Source organism: Salvia splendens, chromosome 7 (assembly GCF_004379255.2).
Source record: "Salvia splendens isolate huo1 chromosome 7, SspV2, whole genome shotgun sequence".
In the NCBI taxonomy this organism is placed as follows: domain Eukaryota; kingdom Viridiplantae; phylum Streptophyta; class Magnoliopsida; order Lamiales; family Lamiaceae; genus Salvia; species Salvia splendens.
The window spans coordinates 23,272,142-23,296,048 of NC_056038.1; the positions used below are offsets into that span (position 1 = coordinate 23,272,142).

General features: G+C 40.9%; 3 protein-coding genes and 1 pseudogene across 4 annotated transcripts; 1 reads left to right on the plus strand and 3 right to left on the minus strand.

Moving 5' to 3' along the window:
- Positions 1-826: 826 nt before the first annotated feature.
- On the minus strand, positions 827-5,693 carry LOC121740872 (putative calcium-transporting ATPase 11, plasma membrane-type). The gene is made up of 6 exons (XM_042133520.1): positions 5,520-5,693; positions 4,324-4,378; positions 2,196-4,144; positions 1,969-2,127; positions 1,297-1,758; positions 827-1,212 (listed from the first exon to the last, which is right to left on the minus strand). The coding sequence occupies exons 1-6, from the start codon at positions 5,691-5,693 to the stop codon at positions 907-909; spliced, it is 3,105 nt and encodes a 1,034-aa protein (XP_041989454.1). The 3' UTR covers positions 827-906.
- A 5,642-nt stretch (positions 5,694-11,335) lies between these two features.
- Positions 11,336-12,631, minus strand: LOC121740932 (protein transport protein SEC31 homolog B-like). Of its 2 annotated transcripts, XM_042133589.1 has the most exons (5): positions 12,603-12,631; positions 12,302-12,521; positions 12,062-12,233; positions 11,694-11,923; positions 11,336-11,616 (listed from the first exon to the last, which is right to left on the minus strand). In XM_042133589.1, exons 3-5 carry the CDS (start codon positions 12,189-12,191, stop codon positions 11,515-11,517), a joined length of 462 nt encoding a protein of 153 aa, XP_041989523.1. In that variant the 5' UTR covers positions 12,192-12,233; positions 12,302-12,521; positions 12,603-12,631; the 3' UTR covers positions 11,336-11,514. The 2 variants fall into 2 exon arrangements, with proteins under 2 accessions (XP_041989523.1, XP_041989524.1); XM_042133590.1 differs by lacking the exons at positions 12,302-12,521; positions 12,603-12,631 and having other exon boundaries at positions 12,062-12,258.
- Positions 12,632-12,761: 130 nt separating this feature from the next.
- LOC121810579 lies at positions 12,762-15,604 on the minus strand (annotated as a pseudogene).
- Positions 15,605-20,001: 4,397 nt separating this feature from the next.
- LOC121811177 (agamous-like MADS-box protein AGL15) lies at positions 20,002-23,505 on the plus strand. Its single transcript, XM_042211977.1, has 8 exons — positions 20,002-20,310; positions 22,094-22,169; positions 22,314-22,381; positions 22,460-22,559; positions 22,659-22,700; positions 22,823-22,864; positions 22,942-23,111; positions 23,195-23,505. Exons 1-8 carry the CDS (start codon positions 20,129-20,131, stop codon positions 23,283-23,285), a joined length of 771 nt encoding a protein of 256 aa, XP_042067911.1. The 5' UTR covers positions 20,002-20,128; the 3' UTR covers positions 23,286-23,505.
- The last annotated feature ends 402 nt before the right edge of the window (positions 23,506-23,907 follow it).

A 23,907-nucleotide genomic window follows, 5' to 3' on the forward strand; every position in this document is an offset into this window, starting at 1 on the left:
GAATTCTCTTTGTAGAGTATTTCTCTTGTTTGGAACTTATCAAGATACTTTGAGAAAGTTCTTGTGGGGTTCAACCATACCGAGGTTCTTGGCTGATCATATAGCCAACAAGTCGAGGTTTTCCAAGCTCTTGGAGTTGATCAAACCAGAAGATTCTCAATCTAGGGAGTCTGCTAGCAATCCTTATACATGGGTTTCTTGGATCAATATATCCAACGGGTCTTTCGTCGTATCCCAATCCATATCATTTATGCAAATTAATTGTGTGTTGAGTGGAGAAAATAAAGTAAGAGCGGGAATAAATGTGTCTCTATTTTTAGTAATGAACCATTTTAATTAGGACAGACCAAAAAGGAAAGTGGGTCACCTTCGGTGGGACGTAAGGGATATATAAAAGTAGGACTCACATTCCACTAACTTTTTTAACTCACTTTCCATTACATTTCATAAAAACCCGTGCTCGATTAAAGTGTGACAAAATTTATGACATAGAGGAAATACTATTTATTTAAATAGAAATATTACTCTATCTATTTTATCATCTCTATTATTTTATTTTCTCTCCACTATAAATTAGCTTATTTTATCTTAAAGAAATGCGCATGAGTGGAGAAACATTGGTGTAATGAGTCACACTTTTATCTTAAGAAATACGCATGAATAATAATATAAAAAGATGATTTATTATTTTCATAAAAAATTGCTTATTTTCATAAAGATTTTACTTGTATATTTCTATAATTTGTTTCAGTTCTATTGCTAGAATTATTGTGTAGAAGGAAGACAATGTTTATAATTGAGGGAAAATGGAATGTTTAATTATTTATAGAAAGGAAAATGAAGAGCACAAGATTTCCCCTTTGCCTTTGACAACATTATTAGTAGTATAGTAATAATATATGTAATCTAAGCGAGGTCTGGTCCAGACGGCAACGGTTCGTATCCGTCGTGATGCTTGTTGCTCGGAACGTTGGGAACTGGGATACATTTAAGGAGCGCTCCAACCACTAACCCCACCGCTCCCACCAACACGCTCACCGCCCACAGCTTCCCGTTCAATGGCACTGTCCCCGCAAATTTACACAACACTTGCACCATTACTACTTGGAATCCCACCGTCGACACCATTATCATTATGAATATCCAACTGCTCAATATCCCTCGAAATATGTTTATCTGCTCCATGTCTCTGCTGTTTATTTCATTGAATACCTTCCCATTCAGAAATAAATATATGCTACTTAGTTACATGGTTGTCATTTATCATAGTTATCATATATATATATATACACGTACCTGGCAGAAAACAAAGGTGTTGAAGATCAAGGAGCTAAGAGTGGCCTCACTATCGAGGTTAAGCATTTGTTTCCCGTAAAACTGGAGCACACCGAGCACGATCAACTGGTAGATGCTCTGGCCGATGATGTTTCTCCACATAACCCTCGTGATGATGTGGGCGTTCCTTCCCACGGGCGGTTGTTTCATCAATCCGTCGTGGGGCGGCTCTGTCGCCAGGGCTAGCGCGCCCAGAGTGTCCATGATCATGTTCACCCACAGCAGCTCCACCGCCGTCAGTGGCGCCGACCCTGACACGCACGCGCAGATGAAGTTGGTCATCAGCGCCACGATGTTCACTGTCAACTGGAATTGCACGAACTTTTGAATGTTGATGTAGACCGAACGACCCCATTTCGCCACATTCAATATCGTTGCGAAGTTATCATCCATTATCACCACATCAGCACTCTCTTTTGCCACCTGAAATTCGAAAAAAGCAGTTGAGACATTTCTTTTGGCACAATATTTAAGAAATTGATGTTTAAAAGTTAAAAGTAACGACACAACAAAGTAGGAGAGAAGTAAGAAAGAAAATAAATTTTTTTTACCAAAAAAAGTGAATGACTGAACTAGATGACACAAAATGGAATACGATTCAACTAACTTAAAATAGAAGGAGTATATACCAACCTCAGTTCCTGCTATACCCATTGCAAGCCCAATATCTGCCTCATGGAGGGCTGGTGCATCATTGGTACCATCACCTGTGACTGCAACAACTTCTTGGTATTCCTTTCTCAGCATAGACACCAATTTATGCTTGTCTAAAGGCAAAGATCTTGCCATTACCTACACAAATTAATTAAACCAACCTTACATTTGATCAATTTAAAAAAATTATGAGCTCTCTATCAAACCTGCAGTTTGGGCAACACATCCTTCATCTCCTCAGCACTTTTATCTCTCAGCTCCGCCCCTTCAATTGCGATTCCATCACTAGTCAAAATCCCACATTCCCTAGCAATAGCCTTGGCCGTATTAATATTGTCCCCGGTCACCATCCGCACCAGAATCCCAGCATTCAAACACGTCTTGACCGCCTCTTTAACCCCAGGGCGCAGCGGATCTTTGATCCCCACCAGCGCAACCAGCATATACCCCTCCTCAGGAATACTCAATTCATCAGACGACGGCTCCATATCCCTAAACGCCACACACAGCGTCCTCAGAGCCTCACAAGCGAAACCGTCTATAACCCCATTTATCATCTTCCTCTGCTCATCCGATATTGGCAACGACTCCCCATCCTTCCCGACACTCTTGTCACACATCCCGAATATAATCTCCGACGCACCTTTGATAAAAGCCCGCTTCCCTCCCCCTCCCTCGCCACCGCCTCTACTCTGCACGAGCACCGACATCTTCTTCTTCACCGAATTGAACGGCTCAACTTTCAAAATCTCCCATCCCTGCCTCAGCCCTCTGAAGTCCTTGTGAAACAAAAGGCCGAATTCGATCAGCGCAGTCTCGGTCGGCGACCCTAATATCTCACTCCTCCCATCCTTCCCTCTCACCACATCCGCAGCAGTGTTGAGAAACAGAGCATCAACCAAAACCTGCTTCCCTTTCTCAGAAGTAACCACGTTTTCGAGCTTTTTCCCATCAACATTCCTCTGTTCCCCACCCATCCAGATCTTCGTCACCACCATATGATTCGTCGTCAGTGTCCCCGTCTTATCCGTGCAGATACAGCTTGCCGATCCCATCGTCTCGCACGCGGACAGATGCCGTATCAGCGCCCGATCGTTCATCAGCTTCTTCATCGCAAAAGCCAAACTCAATGTGACAGCCAAAGGCAGTCCCTCCGGCACCGCCACCACTAGTATAGTCACCGCCACCGCAAAAAAATTCAGCAAACTGACGACATCTCGCATCGACCAGCTGCCAATCTCCCCATCAAAGGCCTTCACAGTCAGGTATCTTATAGTGAGCACCGCAAACGTTAAAACCGCGAAAACCAGCCCGATTTTTCCTATCACAGTCGCGACGCCGTTGAGCTTCACCTGCAGGGGAGTCTCGTCGTCGCCGCCCTCGCTGAGAGTCACCATGAGCCTCCCCCATTCCGTCCTCATCCCAACTGAAGTCACCACCATCTTTCCAGAACCTTCCTGAACCTTGGTGCCAGAGAGTAGAAACGGCCTCCCTTTCTCGATCTGCACAGGCTCGCTCTCCCCTGACAAGCTGGATTCGTCGATGTATAAGCTGTATCCGGAAATGAACAAGCCATCGGCGGGGACCTGATCTCCGATCGACAAATTGACGACGTCGCCGACGACGAGGTCGTAAATAGAGACTTTCTGGCGGTTAGCGGCTCTGGTGACGTGGACGGTGACGTTGCGTTTCTCCTTATCCAAATCGCGGAACTGGAGGGACTGCTTGTAGTCGCTGAGGGCGGTGACGGCGACGACGAGGAGGATGCAGAGGATAATGCCGATGCCGTCGTACAAGCCCTTGGGCCAGCCCTCGGTGGCGAGGCCGACGGCGACGGAGATGAAGGAGCAGACGATGAGCATGATGAGGGTGAGGTCCTGCATGGCGTCCCAGACGAACATCCAGAGTGGGCGGGGGGGTTTTTCGAGGAATTTGTTCTCGCCGAACAGAGTCCGGCGAGTGGGGATGTCGGGAGGGGAGAGGCCGTTTTCGAGGGAGACGGAGAGCTTTTTGGAGATGCCATCAACGCCGCCGTGGGAGTCCAGGCGCTTGAGGTCGTGGGACCTGACGAGGGAGGAGAGCTCGTCGGGGCTGATGTTGAATCCGGCTTGCTTTACGTCGTCGGGGATTTTCAGCTTCTCGGTTCGATCAACGGCTGCGGAAGTGACAAAAATAATGTACTAAAAGAAACTCAAATGAAACTTTATGTACCGTAAACTTAAATTTTTTTGTACTATATCAAACAAAAGTGAAATACTTTGTAGTATGAGTTATGTAATTAACAGATCACACACAAATCTCACCAAAAGAGTTTTGTTTTGGATTTAGGGTTACCGTCGATAAAATATAATGCTGCCTTTTGAACGTACAAAGCTATTCGTATCTTCTCCTGTAACAAAAATGAAACAAAGAGACAGAAAATGATTAACTTTAAAATATTAGTGGAACTAAATTTGTACTGTTTCTATATGTTCGGATTTGATTTTGATGAAAGAGACTAAAATTAGTATACTTGTATACATAGATAGAAGGTCCAAATAACTAAAAAATTACTTCCCCCTCCTTCATAGTTTATGCACTTCTTTTTGGCATGAGGTGTAAGAAATGGATGTTTAGTATATTAAATAGGAGAAAATGAGGTAAAAAGGTAGATAAATTAAGAGAAAGAAAAAAAAAGCAGAGAGAATTAAGTAGAAAAATGAATAAAGTAGAGGAAATAAAGTAGTAAGAAGGAAATAAAGTAGGAAAGAAAAAAAGTGATTTAATTATTACTCCCTTCATCCCCATTATTTGTCCTAGTTTTTCAATTTGGTCCGCCCCTTATAAATTGTCTCACTTCACTTTTACTACGTTTGGTAATGGGCCTTACATTACACTAATTCAATTCCACTCACATTTTATTACTGTATAAAACTAATATATTAAAGTAGGACCTACATACCATTAGCTTTTACAATCCATTTTCTTCTATATTTCTTAAAAAACGTGTCGGGTTAAAGTGAGACATATATTGAGGAACAGAGGAGTACTATTATGAAAATGACTCAACGATAGAGAAACTTCCTAATATTGGAAAAATAATTCAACTATGAAGGAACGAAAGGAACGAATAAAGGGATTACAAGTAGTAGTTTGCATGCAATCATGCAAATTTCATTGCATTAATTCAGAATGTCATATATGTATTCTGTACCAATTTCTACTAAATAGAACATTTAGATATTTTTAAATACAATCCACAGAAACACTGAGCTTCCTACTTATTAATGGAAGACAATATCTTATTAATACTAATTTGTGTTTTGTTATTACTTTTTATGAGACCCTACCATTTACTTTGATCAATTAATTAGTTTGCACTTTATGATCATCTTTTTACTCCTATCAATCTATCATAGTATCACTCAAATTAAAAGCTCTATTATATAGATACACATATCCAGAGTTAGAAGTAAAATTAATTAATTTGATCCTATTTCCATATGACGAAGTGCGTAGGAAAACATGTACTGAGAAATATATAAATGAACCTGAATCTTGCGGCGTTTGCGCTCAGCCTCGGCGCGCTTTGCGAGGTCGGCGACCATACGGAAGCGACGACGAGGGTTCTTGACGAGCCACACCGCGGATCGCCATCTCTTGAGATTTTCTTCGGATGGCCTCTTGGCTTCTACGTCAAAATTTTTCTTCAAATAATCATCCATGCTAGTATGGTATATTCGATCAATTCAAATTAGAGTTGAAACACTTTTATGACACCAAAATATTGGGATTGTTCTGGCTGGCGTTGATTGAAAGATTCAAACTAGTGTTTTCTTTCCCTTTTGAATAGGCGGGGAAAGAGCAAGACTTCCTCTACCGTACAACTATTTTTAAACGTCACATTATGCTTAATTCATCGTACTATGTATATTAGTTTATTTAGTTAGATTGAGAATGTATACTACCAGTATTTAAAAAAAGAAATACATTCCCTTGAAATTCTATACAAATGAAGCGTAATTGAATTGGATATTTGAGTCTGCTCGTCAAAACTTGTCACATTTACTAAAAGTATCACTTCCTCCGTCTAACTTTAAATGGAGCATATCCTATTTGACATGCAATTTTATGCAGTTTTATTTTGTGAGTTGAGTGGAGAAAATATTAAGTAAGAGAGATAATTAAGTAGATAAAATTATGTTTCCATTTTAGTAAATGTGTCAATTAGAGTGAGACATCCGAAAAGGAAAATGTGTAGAGAACTTGGTTTTGCTCAAGCTCCAGTCGTAACGATAACATCCGGTCGCACGATCTCAATTGGCAAAGCTTGCACATCATTCCATCACCACATGGGAACTGCTCGAGATAATCTTGACATGCTTTCCTTCCATCTCCTTGGGAACAAGGAGCATCCCATTGGGGGAGTTGATATGAGTACATGATAGAACCTTGTTCTATCGGGATTGAGCACGCACGTTTGACACGAGAATAAAAGGAAGATAAACCCTAGTTGAGGTGCTAGGGGGCGATTTCCGCCAGAACCAGGAATGAGAATAAGTTTATACTTTATTTCTCAATGTTTTTGACTCTCTAATGGACTCTAGTATTTATAGAGTCCGGACCCTACTTGATTCGACTGTACGATTCGGGAAAGAATCAAGAAGAAAACCCGAAAAGATTTATATAAATCCTATGCTAAAATACGGTAAATATCTTGCTTGAGGAGCAAGGTTTGTGTTCCAAAAATACTATAGCTAAACAAGGAAATTAAATAATAAACTAACAATAAAAGATGTCGGGCCACGGCTTAGTTGGTCGTTTGGGCTTCGGGCTCGAGGTCCCTATCAACTCCCTCCCCGATAACAATCGCCTTGTCCTCAAGGCGGATATGAAGAAAATGCAGCAGAAGATCAACTTTATAACTCCGTGTTCTAAAGCTCGAAATTGAAGCAACACACAGGAGCCACAAGCCATGTATGCTTCCTTTGCAGCTGATTGCCTAGCTTCCAAGCTTGCCATCTCTGCTCCAATTTGAACTTCTAGCCCTTCATCTGCACTCGCTAAATTAATTGACGACTCGGTCTTGATGCTAGGATTCTTACCTGGATTGTATACTGCTCTTGTACTCCGTTTAGCTAATAAATGGGCTTGAATCATTAGCAGCATAACGTTGAGAACAACCTCTTCAAACTCTCTTGAGATTGCATTTGCTTCCCTACATATGTCTGCTATAGCAGCAATCCAAGTTCTCCCCGTTCCTAGACCAGAACCACCTCCAATGATGACGAAAAGTCGCGGTGGCCATGAGTCGAACTTCAGAGAACCCGTCACACCTATCGTAAACTCCAACAAACACCTGGCAACCCCATCTGCCTCATCAAGCTTAGAAACACCACAATGATAAGCAATCATGCCCTCTCTCGTAGTGAATAATCGAATCAGCGAAAACTGATTTTTGTTAAGAAGCCATGGACGAGAGAAGAACCCATCGATAACTCGCTCCCCATCTATATTGTATCCGAGGAGGAATGGCTCGTCCTCAATCGGAAAGCAAAGGTCTACGCCTCCTGATTCCTGCAAGGCCTTAGTCACATCAAATGCGTGAACTTGTACGGCACTCGAGAGACATGGCCGCATAGTATAATTGCCAAACTCATCAAGCAAGCCAAAACACTGAATGTTCGGCCCAATTATAAGCCTCGATCTCGGCAGACCAATGTTGTAGAAGCTCCTGTTATCAACGAACAGACATCCCTTGTCATTATCCCCACAAGCTGCTATCCCAAAATCGAGTGATAGATCATTCTCGACATGGTCTCCTAACTCCCTGGAGGCTGCATGGATTTCCCCACCTAAGTTTGCTACAACATCAATCCAGCTACTCTCTTCTTCTGAATTGAAACCCTCTACCATGATTACATTATTCTCAACTTCCTTCAAATGATCAAAAATGGTTGCATGAAGCAAAACTAGAAACACCCTGCCTTGTTTCCTTTTCAAAACATCAGACGGGTCAAGCCATATGCATAAAAATAGCAATTGCCAAAATGCAAATTGGTAATATTCATCAGCAAACAAACCTTCATCTCCATCAGCAACTAAATTATTTTCACTGGTTAAACTTGGATCTTTATCAGCTTCACCAGCTCCATTTCCCCCACACAAAATCTCATCTTGACACTGTTCTGTAAAGTCAGGAACGAAGGAAATAGTAGTCTGTAGCTGCTTGTAATCTCCATTAGTCTCTAATCCGTTTCCTTCCTTATCATGAGGCAAAATAGTTGCATCACCCTGTCCAAGCTCAAAAGTAGGGAGTAGTTGTGATGCCACTAAAGAAGCAAATCCATTTGATGACTGCAGAGCTAGAATGAAATCGGTAAACCAGAGAGTGCTGTGCGGAGCGTAGAGCAGAATATATGCCATCTGCTCGAAAACTTCATCACCATCTGCAGCAGAAACTCGAGAATCATCAGATATGTACCATTCAGTGGAGTGTAAGTGAATGAAGCTGTAGTAATGACCAGCCTTAGATGTATCTCCTTTGTGCACTACATTAGCATAGAGCTCGGAATTAGAATGCCACCCGAGAACAGAAAAAGGGGCGTAAAATTGCCTGCTCAGCTTGGTGGAGAGGGGGCAGCTGACAGATATTTGGTAATAAGGCTGTTTCATGTTCTCCCCCTGTTGCTTCGTCATTTTGGCCGTAAAATGGTCCAACAATATCTCCATCTCAAGATTCAGCGGACACGGGGACGGAACTTGAGATTTGACTGATCCCGTCTGTAAGCAAGTAGGAATGCTTTCATCTTCATGTTGAGGTCTCATTCCTCGTTCAATGTCAGTTGCAACAGAATCTTCATCTTGCTTTTCCCGATGAGGAAGCTCCAAACCATGCTTTACTAAGTAGTCCATCTTCGCACCATCTTCTACTCCACAATCTTCACCGTTCACATTCATGATAACAGTAAAACTGAGTACACGCGGAGGGATCGAGCGACCATCGGTGGTGAGTGTTTGTTCCAATCTGAACAAGTTTTGATCACCAACACCGAGCAAATTTTGTTGCTCGAGACATGACTCCGTATAATCACTATCGGATGGTGTAGGAGTAGCCATATATTGTGCATCTATTTGTGCAGATTCAACAGCAAGAAGAGCATCATCACCATCAACCTCGTGGCTAGAAAACTCGCACAACTTAAGAGCCTCGTCGCTAGGATCAGTCACAAAAAGTGAGTCTGTAACACGTTTTGATGCAACGGAGAGAACAACTCCATCAGAGGGAGCGCCGACCTTGCTAGGGACATCATCAGACACCAATTCCAATGCAAATTTTTGTGAAACAACATCGGCGTCCATCACCTCGTTGGGGATACCAACACACAACGAACTGCCACCTAATTGCTCTTCATCGTTGACCTCCACAGTGAATCCCAGAGCAAATTGGTAACGGACTGCCAATAGAAAATCGTCCCACCCTTTGCCTTTATTGTTTGCCTCCCAGTACGTCATCCACTCCGCTGCTGGATGATCAAACAAGAATTGGGTCAGGTATAAACGATCATGGAGCGGCATGTACTGATTATTGTAGTAGTGTTGGATTTTATGAATCCAATCCTGAGCATTTTCGCCGTCAAAGCGAGGGGGATCGACGCGAAGGCTCGGTAAGGGCTCTGCCTTGAATCCCGGCGGCGGCTGTGTGATCGACGGAGGAAGTGTCCAACACCGCGGAGGCTCTACGACTGGCTGCTGGGCCGGCGGCCGAGTATTCCACGGTGGATGTGGAGGTGAGCGCTCGACAAGGCTGTCCGGAGGCTCCTCGGTCAGTGTATGACGTCTGAAATTGGCTAGAAATTCACCATGAGCAGCAACCAGTTGGCGCAAGTCCACGAGGATCTCACGGAGAGCATGTTGTTGTAAAGATTCCTGAATAAAAGCCATGGAAACAAGCGGTGGCTACGTGGCTGTGATGATTGGAGTTTGGATTGAGATTGTGAGGATTTTGTCGTGAGTAGTGAGTTTTGAGAGATTTGGATGGAGGAAGAGTTAACAATGGAAGCACCAATTGATAGAACCTTGTTCTATCGGGATTGAGCACGCACGTTTGACACGAGAATAAAAGGAAGATAAACCCTAGTTGAGGTGCTAGGGGGCGATTTCCGCCAGAACCAGGAATGAGAATAAGTTTATACTTTATTTCTCAATGTTTTTGACTCTCTAATGGACTCTAGTATTTATAGAGTCCGGACCCTACTTGATTCGACTGTACGATTCGGGAAAGAATCAAGAAGAAAACCCGAAAAGATTTATATAAATCCTATGCTAAAATACGGTAAATATCTTGCTTGAGGAGCAAGGTTTGTGTTCCAAAAATACTATAGCTAAACAAGGAAATTAAATAATAAACTAACAATAAAAGATGTCGGGCCACGGCTTAGTTGGTCGTTTGGGCTTCGGGCTCGAGGTCCCTATCAGTACAACAGTCCAAGAGCAACACACTCAAGTCGTCGAGCCCATTTACTCGCCAAGAGCCAGGGATGAAAGCCCAGCTGTCAGTTAGAGGGCCCAATGAGCCAGGGCTTAGGGTCGAGAGATCACACCGCCAGAGACGTCATCCCGAGCGTTACAAGGATTATGTCCCCTGTTGAATTTACTTTTTATTATTTTTTGCTTTAATTTAATGTAACGAGTCGAACAAAATTATAAGCTCAATTTCATCTTTCCCATAATGTAAAAAAGAGTTTAACCACATAGAGTCCTAGTATTATAAATAGGAGCAGTGTATATTTTATTCACTTAAGAAATACATTATCACATTGGTATTGTATTTTTTAAACTTGAACTTAAAAATCTCCAACTAGGGTTTTGCGAAACCCTAGTTCTTGCACTACACAATCGCCGACCGCAGCTCTTCTCCTAGAAACTCATAGATTTGTCCGACGAGTTCTCACCTATAGGAATTGACTCCTACCATTTAGGTTTATTTTAATGATTCTATCTTTCTCGTGGATTCGACACCCTACTTAAGACATACTACTAATTTAGTACTACTCCCTCCGTTCCATGTTAATAGAGTCATTTTTCTATTTTGGAAAGTTCTAAGTTAATTGAGTCATTTCTATTTTAGACAAAAAGTAATTATCCATTTTACTTTATTCTCTCTTCATCTGTCTTACTTTTTCGCCATCCATTTAACACACTATTCTTAAATTCCGTGCCAAAATGAAATGCCTCTATTAACAAGAAACGGATAGAGTAGTATTTTGGCAAGTGATGAATGAATTGAGAGTTTGGAGGCGTGTCTTTTCCAATCGACTGTAAATAATTTCCAGATCAAAGCTCACAAATGTTTTTCTTAATTATTTATTGTCTATGCACAAATATTTCTTTTATTACATTTAACCAAAAAAGTACAATTCTCCAGATCCAAACAGCAATATGCTCTGATGCGCTTAGAGTGAGGTTGATATGTATGTACGTATGCATGTATGTATCAAGCCGGTAAAGCCATAAAAGATGATGGTAAATAGGAATTTGTGTGAGCTATCTCAAGTTTTGCCTTGTCTTCATCATTCTTTTGAGTGTTGATAGCCAAAAGTTGCATTCATCCCAATCCCAATCCCAATCACTCGTCGTGAGAAGAACCTATATTATATAGAAGAACATCACATTGAAATGTATCGATCATTCACACATATATTAAAATTATTGGTAGCTTCTACCTGGATTTGGAGGGCATTGCCATAGTCACCCTTGTCGAGTGCCTGACATAATTGTATGAGCTTCTCTGCAGCATTTTTTGATATGTCTCCACTGTTGAACTTTGCATACAAGGCTCCCAGCTTCCTTGAGTTGTCTTCTATTTCCTGTTTCTTAGCTGGCGCTCCTCCCAATGCCTCGGTTACCTCATTGTAAAGTCTTGTTAAAGTAGTGATGACTGCCTTCTGTGACGCTGTTGCAGATTCACAACAGATCATATATGGATTCAAACTAATGTATTTCCTAAAATGGAAACAATGCCATTTCTACTTTTTCCTCTCTCTTCATTAACTAACAAAACAACAATGCATAAAATCTTGATTTTACTTACCAGGTACGTTTGATGTATCGACAGTGTGTAGAGTTGGCGGGGGAGCAGCAAGTGGCTGTATAGGAGCAGGACTAGGAGGTTGTGAGGAATTACTGAGTGGCGTGAAAACTGTAGGAACCGTTGTTTGCATTGGAGTGGCTCCGTATCCAGTAGCACGTTGATAATCAGTCCCCTAAGTGAGACGGGGCAAAATCAGAACAACGGTTAAGTTTATTATATAAGTTGAAGAGTTGCGCGTACTTGGTACAGATGAGAAGCCAGAGTTGGTGGCTGCAGGTACTGCTCCGACACGGGAGGAGGCTGAGTATTCGCATGAGGAAAGTGCGCCTGTATGCACAGAAAGGAATCATCAGCTTTGCAAAAATCTCAACAAACATTCACACTATATATAATCACCACTGGAGCTGGAACAAATCTTCCAGGTTGAACATCGTTTTGTTGAGGATATGTACTGTTGCACCTGAGGCGGAGAATATAACACTGATGTTATGCATATACTTATTAGGCAACTTCTACGTCCCAAGAAACATGAAATACTTACTTGATAATAAGTTTGAACGCCACAATAGCTTGATTCATCAGCAGCTCCAGTTTGTAACTCAGTTTTATCACAAGCCTCGCTACTCTCAGTCTCCGCGTCTGTATATGTAGATTATTTCAATTCACAGGAACGATGATTAAACTTCATATTTTAGGCGCACCTGGCTTGATTGAATGAGCTATTCGATCGCGCAAGATAATAAGTTCAGTAGACAATTCTTCGGTACCCAAAAGATTCAAGTATTCCATTGCTATAGTTAGGAGACCTTGGCTTGCTAAAATTTCAGCATATTTCTCGACTAGCGTGTAGAATGAAGAGCTAAACCGCTTCAGTCCGGTCGCCAAAGCAAACACAATTGTCTTCTCCATTAAATCTTTACAAGTAGCAAACATGTGCGTAAGTTGTTCGGTCCAGCTTAATTTTTGTTTTCTGAATCCATCTATATTCTATACAAGCTTACCTGAAGACGATCCATGTAGGAGTTACCATCGTGCTCTTGTGTGAGGTTCTTTGACCACATCTCCACTGCTTTATCAATGTTCCCAGCACATATATAGCATTCTGTTGCTGCAGCTGTATCACCGGCTGCAATGAGCCTAGCAGCAAGAGTGTCGCATAACAGAATCCACTCGTCTGCCTGAGCAAACTGAATGATGACCATGTACACACCATTGTTAAGAGATTTCACCAGATGAAGTTTACATGCCCATGTTTACAGAGGAAACAATCACACATCTTAGTTTGTGAGCGAAAGAAAGACTTACGGTACAGAATAGAGCGAGGGATTCCTTCCACTATTTTAGGGGCCTTCTTTTTGCTATGCTCATAAGGTCATTCTTTACCATGGCAGAAACAACCTGAGGTATAACAAATATAGAGAAAATTGTACAAAAAAAACATGAAGAAGCCTATACGAATTCGGAAAACATAATCACCTTTAGGTACGAAGAACAACTCGACTTGAGGTACTGATCACGTGTCTTATCCCACAAGGTGGCACCACCAACATGAGAAACGACCAAAGCATCCGCCAATCTATTTGCAGTAATGCAAAGTGCAACTGCTTTATTGTAGTCCCCAACAACCAAAGCACATTGTACCGCATCATCAAATGAAGGATCCTCTCGGCCATTCAATTGTTGTTGGTATTCCGTACTAGAGCCTCCAGTGACAGATTCATCATTACAAGGGGAATCTACCTTTGGACTAGGAAGATTGTTGAAGAAATCTTCCCCACTGTCAGCTGTATACAATGATGTGTCTTTAATCGTCACACTATCATCAGTAGAGAGACTATTCCCTTTCTCAGAGACTTCATTGTTTATAGATTTAGTTTCTTCAACTGGAAGAGTGAAACCAAGATGGGTAAGAAGCTTTGACATTTCTGTCCCATCCTCATTGAACATAACCTTCATAAATCCCCATGTTTCCCTGTCTTCATCAGACCTGAGAAGAATATAGTAGATTTAGATAAGACTATTAGGGAATAAGGCTGGAAATCGAAGACATACCGAGATTCTTGCAATTTCCTATCACACAGAAGTTTCAGTGATGATCTATCTCTATCTTTGATTGCAGCTTCAAACTCAGAAGATCGACTTACCAAACCATCTTCTGCGATTAAATTGTGCACATATACCTGGATAAAGAACCTGTGGTCAGACTAATGTAACATATGCAAGAAAAATCAATAATCAAAGCTCTTTTGATCAATACCTCTGAAGATTCATCATAGTTAAATGACACAAGTTTGCCTCCAAAACCAAACGATACTCCAGCACGGTTGTTGTACCACTTTGGGGCCCTCAGTGGTGCTGCGAACACGTGAATTGTATGGTATATAATAACCTAATACCTAAATGCTGGTACTAAATGGAACTGCATGGGTTGTAGGAATAATGTGTAATTTATATATAATATGTAATGTTACCAAAAATTTATTGTAAAGAATGTCCAGCATTTTGGATATGAACAAGAAAAACTGGAAATGTAACTAAAACCCTTAGCTCTCATGTCTAATGTACTTCCTATTACACAAAGTTAATTTTCTTTTGTTTGAAACATAAATATACAGCTTTACACATAAGGTAGGCCAGACACAGTTTGGAAACTCAAGGTAAGCATTAACAATGGCTACAATTTAGGAACATAAAATGTCTCCTCCAATGAGTTTTAGCAGCACAAAATGCATGGTAGAAGTTGTATAAATTGCAAGAATGTACAACTATTTTTTTTTTAAAATCAAGAACGCCCTTTGTGGGCGGGAGGTTTAGGCAGACCTCCAACCCGTAAATAATATCAAGATAAAATATTCTAACAACATGATCTTAGCCCAAAAGTGACTAGGATCTAAACAAAAACATAAAGAAGCCAAGTAGAGGTCCCACAAGTCGAGATCCTCCGTACTATCAAGTGGAAAAAAACTGACTATATATATACGAGGGAGAAACGGAAAATTATCAAAACCAGCCACCAAAGAAGCTGGATCAACCCACATCTCTATGTCGGAAACGGAAGTTAGGATATCCCAGCTGGTCCATCCTAACCAGCGCCTTCAGATACCGAGGCGCAGAGATTGGATCATAGTAAGTAAGGGCAGGGGTCTGAACCCCCCTACCTGCAAGAAAGTCAGCAGCTCGGTTCCCTTCTCTGTAGATGTGTGAGAACCGAACATGTCACTGAGAAGTCATACTCCGGATCAAAGCCATGTGATATTTGAAATCCGCAGCGCCAAGCTGTCTAGATGACAACAAGGTAACCAGAGCCGCTGAGTCAAGCTCAATCCAGATGTGTGTCGAAAGCTCCATAGCTATCTCGAACCCCCGAATTAGAGCCAATAGCTCCACCTCAAAGCTCGATGTTGCGGCTATTGGAGCACAGAAGGCACGCAAAAGTCCTCCATCAGAGCCTCGAACCAATCCTCCCTTCCCCGCCTCCATTGTTGATGTAGAGAAGGCACCGTCAGTGTTTAGCTTCACCCAAGGGGCATCAGGGGATGCCATAGGACCATGAGTGACCGCAGAACACGCTGTCTGGGGGAGAAAGGCATGAAATCAACCGACGGCGAGCATCCCCTCCAGTGGGTCGGGGTGATCTTGCCGGCCAAGACAAGCACGTGCAGGTGGTGAGTGACCTGCCAAATAACATGAGAGTGACGAAAAGGATGACCACCATGCTTGCAGCCGTTCCTCTCCGTCCAAAGAAACCAAGCAAACAAACAGGGAACAAGAAAACTAATATGTAAGGCAGGAGCCCTCTGGAAAAAGGACCTCCGCCAGTGACCTAGTCTAAGTGCAATATCAGTGCTCGTGTGAATCGGTGTGTGCGAGGAAGGAAACTAGGCATCGAAATACTCCCATGCAGAAAAAGCCGACTGACTCAAGAAAAAGACATGACTAAGAGACTCGACTGAAGGAGACTGACAACACTGACATCTAGACGCTAACTCAATCCCCCTCCTCTGCAACTTCTCATCCACCGGCAACCTACCAAATAACAACCTCCAAATGAACACCGAGATGGTAGGGGTCAACCTTTGGTTCCAGATAAGCCCAAAAATCTCCCTCTTCGGCAATCTAGTCCGGATGCTTTCCCAGGCTGAGGTCACAGAGAACTCGCCATGGCTAGTCAGACTCCACCGCCTCACATCCTTCGCCCCCAACTCGATCGGCGTAGCTCTGATCTGGTCTATCACATCTATAGGTACGCCAAACCTGAAAGATAAACTATGCAGCATATCCTCATCCCATGCATAATCATGCCAATATGATGCAACGGCCTGAGATTGAGGAGGATCATTTCCCAGGACGCACAGACTCCGGATGGGACTAGCCCCAAGCCAAACATCATCCCAGAAGCTGATCTTCCCCTCACCCAAGGACCAACGGATATACTCATGCATGTATGACCAAATACGACGCAAACGACGCCAAGTAGGACTATCATGCGACCCACAAGGAGATGTATGCAAATGACAAGGAAGTATACTGTACTTCTGGGTCATGAACTTGGCCTAAAGAGAATCCTGAGCTAGCAGTCTCCACCACAGCTTAAACCCAAAAGCCACTGACACTTCCCTGAAGCGGCGAATACCCAAGCCACCCTCATCAAAAGGCAAGCAAATCTGTCTCGTGTGTTCCCCACCAATCGAGGACGCCGATTTGGGAGGGAGTTGTAGGACCTTCATCACCAAAGGAAAAGAGTGAATCGAAATATAAATCTAATTCACTTACCACACCTGAGGTCGACCATCCGCCGGTGTAGTAGCTGTATAGGTCGGCTAATTGGGATTGCGCATCGGGGTCATCATAATCAGTTTGAAATGCGAAGCCAAAATTATGTTGTTGAGGAGGGGTAGGTCTTCTGACTTGGTGGGTACTGTTATACTTGGTTTCATATTCGATGTAGAGAGCACGCAAGTTAAACTCGAAGGTTTGTTGGACAATTGACCTGTCCGGGAGGTTTATTTGAAATGTTTCGGTTAGGTTTACTCCACATTGGTCATTGGTATCCGCTTGCAATGCTTGAAGTGGACCAAGATCAATAGAACTCAAATTGTTATAATAAAAATCCAAAATCCTGGAGGTACTGGCTAATTTCCATTTTGGATCCAAGACCTTTGCAGTCAAAAACACAGTTGGAATCTCACTGAAATACTTAAGCCATTTGTCAATCATATAATATAAAACACACATCAATTCAGGAGAAGAGTAAGCATTTTTCATCACAATTTTAAAACCAAGCGATACGTGCAATGCTCTAAAACACGAACAACAGTGCAATAATAAGCACCCGATAATTCAACAGTCACATTTTTGAAATATTTGAGCAATTTAAATAAACTCACGCTATGATCCCAACAACTATGCGGCAGATATAAATAAAAAATGGGATATGTTCTAAAATAATCACACAAAGAATCTTTATGCTTCAAAGTAGAATTCAGACAATCATATGTCGAATTCCATCTATGAGACACATCCATGGTAAAATTCGTATATCTTACCTTCTTTTGATGGCAATACTTCTTCCAAGCTTTGCCAATAGGCGACTTTTGATGGATTAATCTAACTGCAGTTCTAATAGGAGTAACATGCTTTTGCCATAATTCAAGCGCATCTTGTACACATAAATTCAAAATATGACATATGCATCTTTGATGAAAATACTTACCACCAATAACCGGAGCACAAGCCGCAATCAAGTCATTAATACTTGCAGTGTTAGCAGTTGCATTATCAAAACCAACAGAAAATATCTTATTGCATAATTGAAATTCATTCAAAACTTGAATAATTAAAGAAGTAATTTCGGGTGCAGTGTGTGGTGTCTCAAATTCTCTAAAACCAATCAAACCCTTGTTTTCAAAGTCCAACTATTGTACACAAAGTGAATCGTAATGCCCATGTATGGATGTCTATTAAAAGAATCAGTCCGTACATCTGAGCAAATGTTCACTTTGTATCCCAAGTTGAGTAAATAACGTGATAATTCAACTTTTTTCTCCAAACATTGTCGAACGGTAGATCGTTGAACGGTCATTCGACCTACTCTTTTGACAGCTACGTTCAAACCACTTTGCATAGTAACCTCAAATTTTTTGTCATCATAAACATTAAAAGGAAAATGCTTCATTGCATCCCATCTAGTCATAACGTCAGTAAAATTTTTAGGATCATATTTAAAAAGATGCGTACCTGACGAACCTGAGCCACCGGGTTGTAAGTTTAGTTGGGTTTGGGTAGCGGCAATGCCACATTCTACCGGATGCTTTGTCACCAAATGATGACGGAGGGTGCCATATCCCCCGCCACTCGCAAATTTGTAGACTTTATCACAATAGTTACAATATGCATGAAACGCCGATGTCTCTTCTTGAGATAGTGGATCATTAGGACTTGAAATTACTACCGGGACCTTCTTGTAGTGTTTAACAAAAATATCAGATTTCAATGCTTTTTTAGTGGGTGGAGGGGAGGCACGTCCTCATTTCCGCCGGTGCTAGACGGAATACGAGAACGAGAATGATGTCCGAGTTCGACGATATAGCCACGTCGTACTCGTCATCTTGTTGCATGGAACTACCACCGCCCCCCACCTTGATACATTTGAGCGAGTAGCATGGCGGTCCTATGATTTTCTTATTTCTATAAATATTATATAAGTTGAAGTTTTAATTAGGAACACAAAAAAAATTTAAAAACTCAATCTTATGAAATTATGAATTGTAAAAATAATTTTATTTTTTAGAACTTACTTGCATGCGTTCAACCGCCACTCGGGAAACCTCTTCCATAAATTCTCGACGACTAGGTCGCTTTGATTTTTGGGGACGACTACTTTGATCTTGGGAAATTCCTTTGCCCCGATCACCACATCCCGATCCACCACGAGAAGAAGATATAATGGAAAATGAAAGTAGTATGGAATATGGAGTATTGAATAAATGGTAAATTACGAACACAACAACAAATATAGTAGTAAACAACTTGAGTAATTAGAGAGAATGATGATAGAGAATAGAGAAATTGAGATTGAGAAGGAAATCCTTGTTAACACAAGAATGGGGTGAGTAAAAATGATGGGGGAAGTGGGGTATTTATAGGAGTAAAATTGAAAGAAATAAAAAAAAAATTAATTTCAAATTTCGGCCGGTTTACCGCCTGAATCGGCAGTTTCTGACCACAGTTTCTGTCGGGAACTGCCGATTTCTGGCTGAAAACTGGCGGTTTCTGACGGTTTTCAGGCCTATACACTGCCACCTATACGCTGCCACCTGAAAACGTCCTGAATCGTCGGAAACCGGTGGTTTCTGACGAAAACCCCCGATTTTTTATGTAAACGACCGGTTTTTCTGCACACCATGCCTGAAAACCTACGCCCTAGCCGGAATCCTACCGTTGGAACCGCTGAACCGCCGGTTCCGGTTCACGATTTTTTTGAACCTGAACCGGCCTGCTTGAACCGCCGAACCACCGTCGCCGGTTCCGGTTTGTGAACTGGCGGTTCCAAACCGCCAATTAACCGACAGTGTGGTTCGGTTTGTGCATGTTTATATGGTAGCCTTAAAACGCTAATAAATAAGGTATCAAAAATTCAAATTTTGTCACAAATTTGGTAAATATGGCAAACCCCAAAAAAGTACGCATTTTACGAAAATAGAATCGCCCACTTGGCAGCGTTTTCTCATACTAGCATTGTCAAAGATATTTTACCAAATCTAGGCAGATTTGAACGATTTTCACCGGGTATATACAACTGTACAAACCCATTCTTGAACATAAATATGAATATGAAAACCTGAAAAGTGGAAAGTGGGACCCGCGCAGATGGCCAATAAAAGCAAAGTGAGAGCTTAATGTGGCAAGAGAGACAGAAATGAGAGAGAGTGTCATGCACCGCATACAAGAGTAGACCATGCAAAAGCTTGCCGTTTCAGTGCCATTTGTGGGATTATAAATACTCCCCCCTCTCTTCCCCCTTTTCTCATCCAAACCCTTTTCCTCGTTTCCATTTTCGGATATTAAATGGGTCGGGGCAAGATTGAGATTAAAAAGATCGAGAATATCAATAGCAGACAGGTCACCTTCTCAAAGAGGCGGGCAGGCTTGTTCAAGAAGGCTAATGAATTGGCTGTTTTGTGTGAGGCTGAAGTTGCTGTTATTATTTTTTCCAACACTGGGAAACTCTTTGAATTTGCTAATTCAAGGTGTGCATGCCATTCTCTTTCTTAAAGATTGAATTTTTGGGGTTTGATTTTCGATTTTTGTTATTGTCGTTGTTAAAAATTGATTCTTTTTTGGGAATTTGGGGGTGATTATTTTTAATGTTGCAGTGAGGGCTTTGCATGTTGGCTTGTTTTGTGATATTTCTGGTTTTTTGTTTTTGGGTGATTCAAGATTTTTTTTTCTTCCTTTTGGTGTGAAATGATTGGAGTTTTTCCTTCATTTATGTTGATTAATGTTTTGGCCAGTTATTGTTCTCATTTTAGATTGCACATTTTTGCAGTTTCAAATGACCTTTTACCCTGTTTTGCACTTTGCAAATATGTGAGTTCATTTTCGTTGTTTGGTTTAGTATTGTTTTCTTGAAACCATATAATTGTAGTAATATTGAAGCTATCTTGATGTTGAAATCGGTAAAGGCAATGGAACATTGCATAAATAGGTTACAAACAATCTTTTAAGCACTTCTGAAATGTGTATATGAATATTTCACTGTTCTGTTTCTATCTTAATCTTCATTGTTAATTTAGTTTGAAACACTTATTTTGGGGTGGGGGTGAGGCTGGTGTATTTGTTGATGCTCTCAGTATTAGATTATGAACTAATGGCTTAAAAGAGAACTACAAACTTCAAAATGAGGTGTTCTGCCACTGTGGTATCTGCCAAGAAGATATATACTGATTGTCTAAATGTATGAAGATTTCCATTGCTGATCAACATAGGGATGAGAAGTTGGGAATGCTACTAAATACTTTGTATTTCCATTATTGTGATGACATGAGAAGCAAAGTAATCTTATTGAATTTTTAATGAAAGTTGGAATAATTTGACTTCACTTTGATCCAAAGTTCTCCAAGTACTTGATCATGTCAACCTGAAAACGAGAAGCAGTTGATTTATTGTTATCATGCCTTGTTTATCATTGTGTAAAGTATTGTCCACATCGGACTTGTTTAAAAGATATGCCTCATCTGGGACATGTTATGTACTACTATCTGTTAGCAGTCTCATTTTATTGTCCTAATGAAACCCCAGTGTGCTTCTATTTATGCCATATGCGACAAAAAGAAAGGAATAAGACCATCTTTTGAAGCAAAACTATGATCATTTTGTTTGATCTGAGATTCTGAGTAAAGGTATTAGAGTGTCTTGGCCGTGTTAAATTCTATATTCTTTTCACAAAAATACTAATAATTTGCTGAGGTAAAAATACTGACTTTGTCATTAAAACCAATGTAGTTATAATACCTCAGTGTTTTCTGTATAACTTGGAAGATTTGGAGCCTATCCTTCCTTCTTTCTTTTCGAGTTGATGTGGGGTGATTGTGGAATGGTGTTATTTGTAGAAAAACGTGCAAATTTTCAGTACTAGAATGCTGCCTTGGCAGTTGGCGCCCTGAAGTCCTGAATTTTCTTTCATTTTCTTGCAATTCCTTATAGCATTTTGTTCATCTGAGAGTAAGTGTGTTAACATTGATTCTAAGGTCAGACAATGCTTAGCCATTTAAATTGTTGTGCAAAATCAAAAAATGTAGCATTCAGGTAAAGGATATTTGCTCTTGTGCTACTTTTTTAGGTATGGTGAAAGGTTGGTTTCTGGATTATTGTGTTCTGAGGTCGGACTGTTTCTTGAACTCAGGCCAAAAGTTAGACTATTTATTTAACCCTGTTTGATGTATCTTCGTCAACTTTGAGGGCTAATCGAATACACTAGTGATGCAAAAGATCATCTTATTCCAATTTCATTGTTTTATTTATATTTCACAGTATGAAAAAAATACTATCAAGATACAAGAAATGTGTGGATATTACAAAGAGTCCTGCCCCCGAACTCGAGCCCGAGGTATGCTATTTCTCAGTACAACTTTCTGTTTTTCCTTGGTTAATTAGTTGATTGGTTATTTAGCTGATTTACCATGCTAAAAGCATAAATCTTTTCTTCCTTGTTCGGAAGGAGTTGTGTTTTGAGCTCTTGTTATCTTTACAGAAGCCAACACAGCCCAAGGAGACGGATGTCCTCAAAGAGGAGATAGAAAAGCTTAAAGTGAAGCAGCTGTATGATTTCTTTAACTATATTTTCCCATTAACATTTTGGAAATCCCTTTTATAGCTTCCCGATGGTTGGGTGTTTAGGCGACTGATGGGTAAAGACTTAACGGGCATGAGCTCACAAGAATTGCATCTACTTGAACGACAGCTAAGTGAAGGGTTGATGTGCATAAAGGATAGAAAGGTTAATCATTCAAACACTAACTGGATATCTACTTAATAATTTTTGGATCACATTTTTGTATTACTTTCTCTGACATATTCGGAGCTCACATATTTACAGGAGCAGTTATTATTGCAAGAGCTGGCACAGTGTCGAATGCAGGTAAGAAATTTGCTCGGAATTTACTGATTTTTTATACGAAAACATTGATTTTGGCTAAGCAACTCAAAATCATGTAAATGCAGATGTTTTTCAGCGTTGTACTGATTTGTTCCTATTTGCAGGAACAACGGGCTGTGCTGGAAAATGAGACATTACGTAGACAGGTGAACGCACTTTTCATTAAAGACACATTTTTTTCTTTGCATATCTGAAGATAATAACGGATCCACATGAAATGTAGGTTGAAGAGCTTCGAGGTTTTTACCCGCTGAGCAGTTCTCCTACGCCACTCTGTATCGAGTACCATAAACAAAGCGACCCAGTCAAGAAAGAAGAGTCGTCCAGAAGTCCTGAAACAGCATGCAACGGTGGGCTTGCAGATGAAACCTCAGACACCACCCTACAGTTGGGGTATTTATAGTATTTGTTATAAATCTTGTCCTTTTTGTAGTTTGTTTGCTCCATTTTAGTTTTTGAGATTCTTCATGTGACAGGCTCCCGTATGGGAATAGCCGAAAACGCAAAACTCCCGATGGAGAAACGCAGTCGAGCACCTCAGAGACTCATTTCCGCCTCCACGGATGAAAGAATAGAAGAGATTCGAGACTTGTTTTTGTTTCCCTCTGTATATTACTCCTTATGTTAGTAAACTGAGAAATATTGTTTCATTTGTGGTTTGACTTGTTCCCCTCGGGAGGAGGTTGTTTTCAGTTGTTATGGTGTTCTCTACATGCACTGGTGCAGTGAAACACAGTGATGCAGATTCAGAAGCAGATATTCAGCCTTACCATTATTTGCTTTGCCATTATTTAGACTGCTTTCTTCCAACCATTAATTCCTCTCCAACCAAATTGAGATCAATGAATGCATACTCATTTGCGCTGAAGCAACCCATTTCAATCTTGTTTGGTTTGGGTTGAAATAGTCAAACCAAAATTATTTCGGTTCGGTTTTGGGTATTTTTTAAGGAAAAAGCAAAATCAAAGGTTACTAACTACTCATTCCGTCCACCATTTAAAGAGTCATTTTAACTTGGCATGAGTTTTTGATATTTGTTTTATGATGGGTTGTGAGTGTAAAAAGTTAATGGAATGTCATTCGCATATTAAAAGTGGAATATAGTAAATGTTTCTATAAATTATAGACAACCCAAAATGACAAAATAACTCTTTGAGATGTTTAATGATAATAAGAAGTAGTAACTGCT